Source organism: Meriones unguiculatus, chromosome 9 (genome assembly GCF_030254825.1).
Source record: "Meriones unguiculatus strain TT.TT164.6M chromosome 9, Bangor_MerUng_6.1, whole genome shotgun sequence".
Taxonomy (NCBI): Eukaryota; Metazoa; Chordata; class Mammalia; order Rodentia; family Muridae; genus Meriones; species Meriones unguiculatus.
Window position 1 is genome coordinate 25,042,940 of NC_083357.1, and position 14,123 is coordinate 25,057,062.

Consider the following 14,123-nt stretch of genomic DNA (forward strand, 5'->3'; position numbering starts at 1 on the left):
CCATGTAAGAGCATGTCTGGGTCTGGGTGACATCTGGTTGACTCGGTTGATTTCATACACTGACAGTCCTTGTGATCAAATAATAAGGATAGACTCACCTCATCGTAGATACTGTCATTCCTGCGGAAGTCCCCTGCCTTCCTGGGAAGAATGTGGACATGTACATGCTGAAAATACAAAAGAAAGGAAGCATGTTTAATTTCCCTTCTGTCTTTTGACTTGACAGTGATGCTTTCCTGGAGGCCAATTACTCTCCCCTGGTTCTTGCTGGATTATTTTTCAGAGGAAGATGATGCTCACCTTCAGAAAGCACATCTGAATTCTGCCGAGAATAAAGAAACACAAAACAAGAGGGAACAACCTGGCGGCGTACTGCAGTCTGAGGGAAATGCCAGAGTGCATTACAGGCTCTGTGGAATTATCCGTCACTGTCAGTCTGGGTTGCAGTTAGCCAGTGCTTTGAAATGACAGTATGTCTTAAGAGATGGCTGCTGTAGCTCTGAAACTGACAAGAGATAAGAATTGGCCAACAGAGAACTGCATAAGTAACCTGTGCATAAGTGATTGGAGGAAGTAGTATGGGCTAAATCAAGAATAGTAGCTTTGAATAATAATTACACAACTGCAATACAAACAGTTCCCATTTATTCTTACTGACTATGACAACTGACATTTGTATTAGTACTGGACAGTTTTTCCTTTCTGAAGTGTTCTTCATTTTAAAGAAAGGGAAACCAATGCTGAGAGAGGTCAAGGCTCTAGCACTACAGAAAGTGGTAGAATCCTTACAGAAAATGATGCCACACAGCTCTTGCCCTCTTGTTCTTTACCAGCATACATATTAATTCTGTGAACTTAATATTTTATTTATTTATTATTTTTTATTTATTACAACTTATTCACTTTGTATCCCAGCTTATAGCCCCCTCCCTCATCTCCTTCCAATCCTACCCTCCCTCACTTTTCTCCTCCCATTCCCCTACCCCAGTCCACAGATAGGGAAGGTCTTCCTCCCCTTCCATCTGACCCTAGCCTATAAGGTATCATCAGAACTGGCTGCATTGTCTTCCTCTGTGGCCTGGTAAGGCTGCCATCCCTCGGAGGTAATTGATCAAAGAGCCAGCCACTGATTTCATGTCAGAGACAGCCCCTCTTCCCCTTAGTAGGGCACCCACTTGGAGACTGAGCTGCCATGGGCCACATCTGTGCAGGGGTTCCAGGTTATCTCCATCCATGGTCCTTGGTTGGAGTAACAGTCTTTGCAATGATGCCTGTACCCAGAATTTTTGGTTCTGTTGCTCTCCTTGTGGAGCTCCTGTCCCCTCCAGGTCTTTCTATCTCCCCCTTCTTTCATAAGATTCTCTGCACTTTGCCCAAAGTTTGGCTATGAGTCTCAGCATCTACTTCAATATCCTGCTGGGTAGAGTATTTCAGAGGCCCTCTGTGGTAGGCTCCTGTCCTGTTAAATTGTGTGTGTATGTGTGTGTGTGTGTGTGTGTGTGTGTGTGTGTAGGTCAGAGAACAACTGGTAGAGGTTCTCTTCTTCCACCTTGCTCATTCTTTGGATTGAACTCAGGTTGTCAGTCTTGGCAGCAAGTACCTTCACCTGCTGAGCCATCTTACTGACCTGAATTTAATCCTCATTTACCTAATCTAGTCTACTGAAGCACCCAGGTAATAGACACAACAGTCTTACGAGGCTGACAAGACTCAAGACTCACAGTATATCTAATTCACTATATATTCTTCAAGGCTAAGCTGCTATCTGAAAGTTTTACTCTACCAATGGCCTCTGTTGTACCTCTCTAAACATAACCTTATTCATGCCCTTGAGCTATATTCCTGTATTTATTACCAACTGAATAGAATGTAAGATGGAAAAGCTTAAATATGAAAAGACAAGAATCAAAGCACATCCCCAGTCCTACCCACCCTACCTTGATTACTGTGGTTGGGGTGTAACTATGGACTTCCAGAGAACATGAAGTATCTCTGTGGCTTTGTGTACAAGGAAGGAAAGATGAGAAGCTATTTCAGGAGAGGCAGTGAGCAAGGCTGTCCAAGGTGAATGAAACAAAGACGAGCTTCATGTGAGTCCTTGCGCACACAGTCCCCAAACAGTGACACCTTTCTACCAAAACATTGTCCAGTCAAAGAGGAAGCCAGTCTCAAACCACTCAGCAACTGAGATGCAGGTATACTTAAGTATCAGGCTACTCAAGTGAAGAGAGAGGGAGGCAGAAACAAACATGGAGAAATAGGTTACAAACTACCCAGGAAGCAAATTCGTAAAAGAAAGCCGTGCAACATGGGCCCAAGAAGAAATTAACTGTGCTCCGTAGGTGAATGATTCAGACATCAGAGCAGAGAAGCTGGGAGCAGAAGTGATTGAGGACAAGGTAAGCGCCCGCCCAAGCTTCACGTGCAGATCCCACTGCAATTCTTTTTTCTTTCCCTCCATTTCTTCCTCATCAGGAGCCTTTTTGCTTTCTTTCTTGATGTCATCCACCTGTTCTCCATCTTCTTTACATTCTAGTCACCACAAGCCTCAGGTCAATGTTCAGTACTCAGCCTGCTGGAGGACACAGGTGTAATAGTAACAGCTTTTAGCCAGAGTACAGTATGCACACTATAGGTGGAACTCCCTGTAGTAGCTGGGTTACCTGCCACAGCCATCCTGTGACTCAGAATCTCTCTCTAGGAGGAGGACTGCAACATTCCCAACTTATTGGCCTAAAGCCTCAAGTCTGCTGAGCACATGTTTGTCCTTCACTTGTCATGTTCTCACTATATGCAAATATAGTGGGAATATCTTCAGTGTTAAAAAAAATCTGAAGACCAGAGGTCACATTCAGTCACTGGTTTTTATATTAGCAAGAATGTTAGTTCCAAAATGCTATAAATGGTTAAAGCATCTCTTTTTGCCAGAATTACCTTGTTTCTTGATGAGTGTTTCCCAAACTACAGGAAATAACTGGGCACTGCTAAAATTAAGGGCTTCCTAATTTACTTTCTAATTAATTCCCAAGTGATGTTGGTCAAAAGTCACACTTTGAGAGCCACTGGCTAAGACCATCCATCTTGTTCTAAGGCCTGCTGCCATGAAATGTTGAACACTGAAGTTAACACCTTGTTTGGCCTGCCCTGTTGGGGGATGCTGTTTCATGTGGAGACCTATCCCCATGTGCTGCCCAGGCAGGCTGTACTGATCACCCTCCCTGTCTGTTCTTAAGGCCATGCCAATGAACTTGTCTCTGATTCCCGATCTATTCCTTGCTCCTCTGGGTTCACTCATACAAGCTATTTCTATATGCTGCTACCATTCAGTCTTGAAAATGCCACTCTCAATCACTGGCAACCATTTGAAACTTGCCATGACACCAAAGTCAGTAAACAGCTCACTGTCTAGGTGATTTTTCCCAAAGGGCGTGATCTCAACTCCTTCTGATACATGATACACTGACATAAACTCTTAAGTGACAGCCTAATTGCAGGATTCTGACAACCTGCTCAGCCTCTTAAGACAGAGAAATCATGACAAAGCCAGCTCAGAGCTTTGTAAGGAAGAGAAGAAGGACTCAACCTAGAAATGTGGTAAGTATATAAACCAAGTTGGTAACTTACAGAAGCTCAGAAAGGGGAGAATAAGACTGTGAGAGAATCATCAGTGTTATTCACCATTGTGAAATGCTTGAGTTGGTTTCAGTGAACCTGGAAAGACAATTCTGCAAAGCCCATGAAAAGATGCTCAGTGCCATTAGTCATTAGTGAAATGACAATCAAAACCACACAGAGATTCACTTCACATCCATAGAGCATCTCTAATAAACACACAAACAAACAAAAACCAGACAAGTGCAAGTGTGGGCAGGACTGTGGACACATGGAAGCCTCAAACACTTGCACAGAGGACAAAATGATGCAGCTGTACACTTGAAAAGCAGCTTGGCAATTCCTCAAAATATTAAACATCCAGCCACCAAATGACCCAAAATTATATTCCCAGCATTTACTCAGGAGAATTAAAACCATGCAGGCACAAGACCTTGTAATGCATATTTTTTTTTTTGTTTCAATATATTTTACTTAGATTGGCATATGGCATTTACATGTAGATATAATGATCAGTTCATGGTAAACAGCATATTCAACAACTCAGACGTATTTGTTCTATTAAAAATATTCAATATCCTCTCTACTACTTAAAAACCCTCAATAAACTCTTTTCAAACATAATTACCCTACCATGCTTCATTGTTTGTTTGTTCTAATATACAAACATATTCATAAAGAAGGAAAAAATATTTTATTAGTATTAGGATGCCTGAATTTTTGAGTTTTATCCATAAAATTATCAATATTTTTAAAAAATATTTTAACTTTTCAGTGTATGATAGAATACGTATTTTATTCTATCTTAAAATACACTTAGAATAAGAGGTTTTTATTTACATTTTTCTTTTTTTTTTTTTTTTTTTTTTTTCAATGCAGTTTATTCAGGAACATTGAACAATCCTCGGACCCCGGGGAAAGCCAGCCCACAGCTTAAATAGCCTCTGGGTAGCCAACCCAGGCGTGCCACGGGGGCAATGCAGATAGGTCCACATACATGGAAGCAAGCCAGATCCTCGGCCTTAGCCAAATGTGGAGTTGTTCGTGACAGAGAGCACTTACCATCGGGAAGGTGGAAGGCGGAAACCAGCTCCATCTTTAAGGCATAGCATTCCGCAGCTCTCTACAGTTCCCCCTTTTTGTTTTAGACGCATCAAGCAAGAGTAGAGGTCTGATCTCTGATATTAGAAATAAATTGGGACTTTGTACTGATGTTCATTTAGGTGTCATCCACCCAAAGAGCATCAGACCCATCAGATACCTTTTTCTCAGAGGCGGGACCTGGGGCATCAACCCGCATGCAATCAGACATGCTCTTCTCTGGGTCGAAAGCGGCTGACCCTGAGTGCAGTGCTTAGCCTCGTGTCCTGAGCGTATCATTTTAGCTTTTTATGGTATCCAACCATGCTTGGGGAGAATGTCCTGCTTCAATGGCTGTAAAGGCCTGAATGATCATGGCTGCATCACACTGTTGTGAGACTCTAATCTTGCATATATACCACAGGCAAACCAAGGAGACCAACACCAGAAGGCCTGCTAACACTCCCATGCCCGCCCATTCCTTCAGATGATTCATGGCTGCAGCAATCCATGTTGATAATCCTGTGGCTAGTCCTGCGTCCACTCCGGTAGAATTTACTGTGACAATGGTCACTCTCAGCTGCTCCATCGTAGTATCGAATTCTCCAGTCCAATTACCTAAAATATAGCTCGACAATTGTTTAGACAGATTTGCAGCGCAGGAAAAATTCTCATGTTGTATGCTAGTGACACAAAGTCCAGCATACTTTCATTAACAGCCAGGTTGAGCGATTTGCCATAGGGTATCAATTTGCTCCTGCAAGAGGTCAATCCTCTGATTGAACACCATCAAGCTTCCTTTTAGTTGAGCATTAATTCCTTTATGTACAACTAAGGCATGAGCTACATTGGCTAAATGGTTATTCAGGGTCTGAGCAGTCTGCCCAGTATGACTCATGGCTAATGCCCTGGTGGTAGCTCCAACAGCCGTCAATGAGATGGTAGTAACAATGGTGGCTGTAGTTCCAAGATCCCTTTTCTGTCTGAAGAGAGTCATAGCGTGAGGGGCATCAATGGGCATAGGCACCCAGTGAGGCATGCGAGTAACCAGGGCATACCTAACTTTACTAGCATTCCAGCATTGGGCAAAAAAGCAAGTATCATTACCACAATTACTTGGCTCTATCTGGCTAATAATGAATAAAAATGGGGGATATAGACAAACAGGTGTGGGCTTATAGGAAATATTATGAGAAGCCTTAACCCCTCGTTGGAACATCCTGCGTCAGTTCTAGAACTAGCAGTGGTGGTGTCTGAGGTCTGAGTAGGTTCAGGAGACCATTGCCCCCAGGGGCGAGACATGCTCCATGCCAATTGACTAACTCCATGTTTTCCTCCAATTTTGAAAGTCATTTAAGGTTCTTAAATTATTTTTTCCCTTTTTTCTTAAATTTTTCATCAATTACACTTTATTCATTCTGCATCCCCCCATAAGCCCCTCCCTCCTCCCCTCCCAATCCCACCCTCCCTCCTCCCTCTGCTTGCATGCCACTCCCCAAGTCCACTAATAGGGGAGGTTCTCCTCTCCTTTCTGATCTTAGTCTGTCAGTTCACATCAAAAGTGGCTGTATTGTCCTCTACTGTGGCCTGGTAAGGCTGCTCCCCCCCCAGAGGGAGGTGATCAAAGAGCAGGCCAATCAGATTATGTCAGAGGCAGTCCCTCTTCACATTACTATGGAACCCAATTGGACTCTGAACTGCCCTGGACTACATCTGTGCAGGGGTTCTAGGTTATCTCCATGAATAGTCCTTGGTTGGAGTATGAGTCTCTGGGAAGTTCCCTATGTTCAAATTTTCTTGTTCTGTTGCTCTCCTTGTGGAGACCCTGTCCTCTCCAGCTCTTACTATTTCCCAGTTCTTACCTAAAATTCCGTTCACTCTGCCCAACAGTTGCCCATCAGGCTCAGCATCTGCTTTGATAGTCTGAAGGGCAGAGGCTTTCAGAGGCCCTCTGTGGTAGGTTCCTAGGTTGTTTCCTGTTTTCTTCTTCTTCTGATGTCCATCCTCTTTGCCTTTCTGGATGGGGTTTGGACGTTTTAGTTAGGGTCCTCTCTCTTGCTTAGTTTCTTTAGATGCACAGGTTTTAGTGGGTTTGTCCTATGTTGTATGTCTATATGAGTGAGTATATACCATGTGTGTCTTTTTGCTTCTGAGACAACTCACTCAGGATGATCCTTTCCAGATCCCACCATTTACCTGCAAATTTCATGATTTCCTCATTTTTCATTGCTGAGTAATATTCCATTGTGTAGATGTACCACAATTTCTGCATCCATTCTTCAGTTGAGGGGCATCTGGGTTGTTTCCAGCTTCTGGCTATTACAAATAAAGCTGCTACAAACATGGTTGAGCAAATGTCCTTTTTGTGTACTTGAGCCTCTTTTGGATATATGCCCAGTAGTGGTATGGCTGGATCTTGAGGAAGCGCTATTCCTAGTTGTCTGAGAAAGCGCCAGATTGATTTCCAGAGTGGTTGTACAAGTTTACATTCCCACCAGCAGTGGAGAAGGGTTCCCCTTTCTCCACAACCTCTCCAGCATGTGTTGTCACTTGAGTTTTTGATCTTGGCCATTCTCATGGGTGTAAGGTGAAATCTCAGGGTTGTTTTGATTTGCATTTCCCTAATGGCTAATGAGGTTGAGCATTTCTTTAAGTGCTTCTCTGCCATTCGGTATTCCTCTACAGAGAATTCTCTGTTTAGCTCTGTTCCCCATTTTTTAAGTGGATTACTTGGTTTGCTGCTTTTCAGCTTCTTTAGTTCTTTATATATACTGGATATGAGTCCTCTGTCAGATAAAGGGTTGGTGAAGATTCTTTCCCAATCTGTAGGTGGTCGCTTTGTTTTGATGACGGTGTCCTTTGCTTTACAGAAGCTTTTCAGTTTCATGAGGTCCCATTTATTGGTTGTTGCTCTTAGAGCCTGTGCTGTTGGTGTTCTGTTCAGGAAGTTTCCCCCTGTACCAATGAGTTCTAGGGTATTTCCCACTTTTTTTTCAAGCCGATTTAATGTGTCTGGTTTTATGTTGAGATCTTTGATCCACTTGGACTTCAGTATTGTGCAGGGTGACAAGTATGGATCTATTTGCATTTTTCTACATGTAGACATCCAGTTAGACCAGCACCATTTGTTGAAGATGCTATCTTTTTTCCATTGTATGGTTTTGGCGTCTTTGTCAAAGATCAGGTGTCCATAAGTGTGTGGGTTTATGTCTGGGTCCTCTGTTCGGTTCCATTGATCCACCATTCTGTTTCTATGCCAGTACCATGCAGTTTTTAAAACTGTTGCTCTATAGTATAACTTAAGATCAGGGATGGAGATACCTCCAGAAGATCTTTTATTGTAGAGGATTGTTTTAGCAATTCTGGGTTTCTTGTTATTCCATATGAAGTTGAGAATTTTCCTTTCCAGGTCTGTAAAGAATTGTGTTGGTAATTTGATGGGCATTGCATTGAATCTGTAGATTGCTTTTGGTAAGATGGCCATTTTTACTATGTTAATCCTACCAAGCCATGAGCATGGGAGATCTTTCCATCTTCTCATATCTTCTTCTAATTCTTTCTTCAGAGATTTGAAATTTTTTTCATACAAGTCTTTGACTTCCTTGGTTAGGGTTACTCCGAGGTACCTTATGTCATTTGTGGCTATTGTGAAGGGTGTTGTTTCCTTAATTTCTTTCTCAGCCCTTTTGTCTTTTGTATACAGGAGGGCTACTGATTTTTTTTGAGTTAATTTTGTATCCTGCCACTTTGCTGAAGGTGTTTATCAGCTGTAGGAGTTCCCTGGTAGAATTTTTGGGGTCAGTCACATATACTATCATATCATCTGCAAATAGTGATAATTTGACTTCTTCCTTTCCAATTTGTATCCCCTTGATCTCCTTCAACTGTCTTATTGCTCTAGCAAGGACTTCCAACACTATGTTGAAGAGATATGGAGAGAGTGGGCAGCCTTGTCTTGTCCCTGATTTCAGTGGGATTGCTTTAAGTTTCTCTCCATTCAGTTTGATGTTGGCTATAGGCTTGCTGTATATCGCCTTTACTATGTTTAGATATGTGCCTTGTATCCCTGATCTCTCCAATACTTTGAACATGAATGGATGTTGGATTTTGTCAAAGGCTTTTTCAGCATCTAGGGAGATGATCATGTGGTTTTTTTCTTTCAGTTTGTTAATATGGTGGATCACATTGATGGATTTCCGTATATTGAACCACCCCTGCATACCTGGGATGAAGCCTACTTGGTCATAGTGGGTAATATCTTTGATGTGTTCTTGGATTCGGTTTGCAAGTATTTTATTAAGTATTTTTGCATCAATGTTCATAAGGGAGATTGGCCGGAAATTCTCTTTCTTTGTTGAGTCTTTGTGAGGTTTAGGTACCAAGGTGACTGTGGCTTCATAGAATGAATTTGGTAATATTCCTTCTGTTTCTATTTTGTGGAATAGTTTGAAGAGAATTGGTGTTAGCTCTTCTTTGAAGGTCTGGTAGAATTCTGCGCTGAAGCCATCTGGTCCTGGGCTTTTTTTGGATGGGAGACTTTTGATGACCGCTTCTATTTCTTTGGGGGATATAGGTCTATTTAGTTGATTTACCTGGTCCTGGTTCAGCTTTGGTAAGTCAAATCGATCAAGAAAATTGTCCATTTCATTTAGATTTTCAAATTTTGTGGCATATAGACTTTTGAAGTAAGTCCTAATGATTGTTTGGATTTCCTCAGTGTCTGTAGTTATATCCCCCTTTTCATTTCTGATTTTGTTGATTTGGGTGGTGTCTCTCTGCCTTTTAGTTAGCCTGGCTAAGGGTTTGTCGATCTTGTTGATTTTCTCAAAGAACCAGCTCTTGGTTTCATTGATTCTTTGAATTGTTTTATTTGTTTCCAATTGATTGATTTCAGCCCTGAGTTTGATTATTTCCAGCCGTCTACTCCTTCTTGGTGTGTCTGCTTCTTCTTTTTCTAGGGTTTTTAATTGAGCCATTAGGGTGCTTGAATGAGCTGTCTCGAATTTCTTCTTGAAGGCACTTAGTGCTATGAACTTTCCTCTTAGCACTGCTTTCATTGTGTCCCACAAGTTCGGGTATGTTGTGTCTTCATTTTCATTGATTTCTAGAAAGACTTTAATTTCTTTCTTTATTTCTTCCCTGACCCAGCTGTCATTTAGTAACAAGTTGTTCAGTTTCCATGTGTGTGTAGGCTTTTTGTTATTTCTGTTATTGTTAAGGTCCAGCTTTATTCCATGGTGATCAGACAAGATACATGGGATTATTTCAATCTTCTTGTATTTGTTGAGGCTTGCTTTGTGACCCACTATGTGGTCTATTTTGGAGAAGGTTCCATGAGGTGCTGAGAAGAAGGTAAATTCTTTTGTGTTTGGGTGTAAAGTTCTGTAAATGTCTGTTAGGTCCATTTGATTCATGACCTCTGTCAGAGACATTGTTTCTTTGTTTAATTTCTGTTTGGTTGACCTGTCCTTTGTTGAGAGTGGGGTGTTGAAGTCTCCCACTATTAATGTGTGTGGATCTATATGTGCTTTAAATTTTATCAATGTTTCTTTCACAAATGTGGGTGCCCTTGTATTTGGGGCATATATGTTCAGGATTGTGATGTCTTCCTGGTGGAATTTTCCCTTGATGAGTATGAAGTGTCCTTCCCCATCTCTTTTGATTAATTTTGGTTGAAAGTCTATTTTATCAGATATTAGAATGGCTACTCCTGCTTGCTTCTTGGTTCCGTTTGCTTGGAAAGTCGTCTTCCAACCCTTTACCCTCAGGTAATGTCTATCTTTGTGTCTTAGGTGTGTTTCTTGTATGCAACAGATTGCTGGGTTTTGTTTACGTATCCATTCTGTTAATCTGTGTCTTTTTATTGGAGAGTTGAGTCCATTGATGTTGAGAGAGATTAATGACCAGTGGCTGTTAGATCTCTTGATTTTGATGTTGGCTGTGGTCATACGGTTGTGTGCTTGGTTGCTTTTTGTTTTACTGAAGTGAGGTTATTTATTTCCTGTGTTTTCTTGAATGTAGCTAGCTTTCTTGGGTTGTATTTTCCCTTCCAGTGTCTTCTGTAATGCTGGATTTGTTTGTAGGTATTGTTGAAATTTGTTTTTGTCATTGAATATCTTGTTTTCTCCATCTATGAGGACTGAGAGTTTTGCTGGGTATAGTAGCCTGGGCTGACATCTGTGTTCTCTTAGGGTCTGCATGATATCTGTCCAGGCCCTTCTGGCTTTCATAGTCTCTGTTGAAAAGTCAGGTGTGATTCTAATGGGTTTGCCATTATATGTTACTTGGCCTTTTTCCCTTGCAGCTTTTAGTATTTTTTCTTTGTTCTGTATACTTACTGTTTTGATTATTATGTGGCGGGAGGATTTTCTTTTCTGGTCAAATTTGCTGGGTGTTCTGTAGGCCTCATGTATTCTAATTGGCCTCTCCTTTAGCTTGGGGAAATTTTCTTCAATGATTTTGTTGAAAATATTTTCTGGGCCTTGGAGAAGGGAGTCTTCTTTTTCCTCTATACCTATTATTCTTAGGTTTTGTCTTTTCATATTGTCTTGCATTTCTTGGACGGTCTGTGTCAGGAATTTTTCAGATTTAACATTTTCTTTGACAGATACATCGATTTCTTCCATTGTATCTTCTACACCTGAGATTCTTTCTTCCATCTCTTGTAGTCTGTTGGTTATGCTTACCTCTGTAGTTCCTGTTTTCTTCCCTAGATTCTTCCTTTCCATTATTTCTTCCATTTGTGTTTTCTTTAATTTTTCCAATTCTATCTTCAGGTCTTGAGTTGTTTTGTTTACTTCCTTCACCTGTCTGATTGTACTTTCCTGTTTTTCTTTTAGTTCCTTCAACTCTGTTTCTTTCATTTCATTCAGTGTTTTAAGCATTTCCTTTCTAAAGGCCATAAACTGTTTGGCTGCAGCTTCCTCTATTTCTTTACGGATGGCAATATTCTATTTGACTTTATCTTCCTCTATGTCTTTACGAATCTTATTTGTTTCCTCTGTTATCATCTTCATGAGCATACTTGTTAGGTCATCTTCTTGGATTTCAGTTATGGTGGGGTGTCCAGGGCTACTTGCCCCTGGGTAACTGGGTTCTGGAGATGCCATATTGCTCTGTCTTTTGTTGCTTGAGCTTTTACGCTGGCCTCTACCCATTGTGTTATCTTAGGAGTTTGGGGTTATTTTCTGGTGGTTCCTGGGGATCCTGTGGTGGAGAGAATCCCCTTTGCAGAAAGCTGGATTTTCCTGAAGGATGTCTTCTCAGCTTTTTGGGTATAGTCCCTGGATGGCTGGTGTTTTTTCAGGAGTTGCTCACCTCAGAGATATAGACCTGAGTGGTAACTGTGGTCTTTGTTAGTCGAGAGGGTTCTCCTCTCACCCAGGGAAGTCCTGAGGGCAGCTGCCCTGTTTCTGGGTTTCTTGTTGCAAATTTAATGATCAGCTGCTGTGACCCAGTTGGACATCAGGCGCGCCTCAACTGTTTGTGCTTGTGTCTGGAGCACAGCTGAGTGCTGGCGCCTCGGCCCCACTAGACTACTAGACTTTTTCTAGGGAAGGATTGGGTGATTTAGATCAGTACAGTTTCCTTCCTTCCTCGTGGATTCTCTGGAGACACGGACTCCTAGTGTCTTTTTTTGCCCTGGTGCACACTGCTCAGTGTCTGCCAGCTGGCTGGCCACAGAAATTTGCCTGTGCCTGGAGCACAGCTGTGTGATGGCGGCTCAGTCTCTGCCAGCTGTCTGGTGCGCAGAAACTGCCTGTGTCTGCCTTTGTGGCTTTTGGGAGTCTGAGTGGCTCCCTAAGTTGGGTAATTTTCCGGGGACCTTTTCAGGTTGGGGGTGAGCTGAGTGCTCTGAGATCAGACCCGCCGTTTCTATCTCTGGCGGCGAATCAGGCGCGCAGGCAGGCAGGGCTCTGTGCTGGAACCTGGGTCCCCGGCTCTGGCTCCGGGCTGGCTCCTGGGGTGCCCGTGGAACCCGCCCGAGTCTTTTCCAGGGGATTTCTGGGTGACCTAAGGCCGGTCCCAATCGTTTCCTGTACCCTGGGGTTATCTCTCGACTGAAAATTCCAGTCTCTGATAGTGTGGTGCCCAAGGTTCAGTCTGGGACCGGGACCAGAGACACTGGCTTGTGGCTCTGGGCTGGGGCTGGGGCTGGCGGCCGGCAGCCAAGCGTCTGGTGAAACCGGGATCTCTTCCGCGGTTTAGCCGGGTGAGTTAAAAGCTGATTGAATCCCCCACCGTGGGGTATCCTCTCACCTGGGAAACACAATGACTGTGTTTTATGGCCGAGAGTTCTGATTGCTGTTCACTGTGCTGATCCTGCTGTGCTGCTGCTCAGAATGAGAGTCTTCCCGGCGCCGCCATCTTGCCCCTCCCCCGTAATGCATATTTTTAGCAGTATTATTCACAATCATCAAAAAGTGGAAACAATCCAAAATGACTATCAACCGATGAATGCCCATAATAACAAGACAACGGTAGATGATTGGGCATAAAAAGGAATGAAGCTGCTAAGGCAAGGCATTATGCTAAGTGAAAGGGCCCAGATCGGAATGGCCGTATATTACATGATTCCATTTATGAAGTGTTCAGACTAGGCAAATTCGCAGAGAAACCACAGTGTTTCCTGGAGCACCATAAAGACTGGCTGCCAATGGAAACAGGGTTTATTTGAAGGTGATGGGTGTTTTTTCTTCTAGTGTCACATAGTAGCGAATGGTCTCACAACTTTTTTAATGCATTAAACCCGCTGAGTTTTTCACTTGAACAGTGTGAAGTGTATAAATTCTATCTCATTAGAGGTGTTGATAGGGATGGGAGGAGCAGCTAGACAACTGCGCTAAGATCCCCCTTTTTCTGTTCTGCTGCTTCCTCCTGCATGCACTATTCCTTACGTCATTGTTTCTCACAAGTATCCATCACCTGAGGATAGTGATTACAATCAAAATAATGCGCCTTTTCCTCGTTAGACTACGGCATAATTCAATTGTAGGGAATAAAACAATGGCAGGGAAAAGACATAGAAACCCATAGGCTAGTGTCCTTTCCAGCTGGCTCCCTGCACTCCCAGTCATGAGAGCCTGTGTGAACACCTCTCTTCAACACTCACCTCTCAAGAACAAGAAAAGGAAAATTTGGCTTTAAAGAATAGTAATGATGCTGTAGGGGCAGAAAATGTGTTCTCCAAAGCTGCCAAATGTTGAGTTTCTTCTGTGAGTGACCAGTTTAGTCCCATGGAAGAACTTGATATAATCTAAATCATGCATCCAAGACTCCCACTCCAGGGATAAGGAAAGCAGGCTATTTATGCATTGGTTAAGAACTGTTCTTAGAGGGGCAGGGATAGTCAAACATGTCTATTTCCTTTGCCCTAAGGATAAAGAGTGACATCCCATCCCAACCATTATCCTGATGAAACTCAGGCCAAC

At 42.5% G+C, this 14,123-nt stretch overlaps 1 protein-coding gene across 3 annotated transcripts in view; it reads right to left on the reverse strand.

Annotated features, from left to right (window-relative positions):
* Positions 1 to 14,123, reverse strand: part of Fhit (fragile histidine triad diadenosine triphosphatase) — a 1,530,368-nt gene that overhangs the window by 211,405 nt on the left and 1,304,840 nt on the right. For all 3 annotated transcript variants that reach the window (XM_060390944.1, XM_060390943.1, XM_060390942.1), the window contains one exon: positions 99 to 167. In XM_060390944.1, the coding sequence (XP_060246927.1) occupies positions 99 to 167 (69 nt within the window). The remainder of the gene's footprint in view (positions 1 to 98; positions 168 to 14,123) is intronic.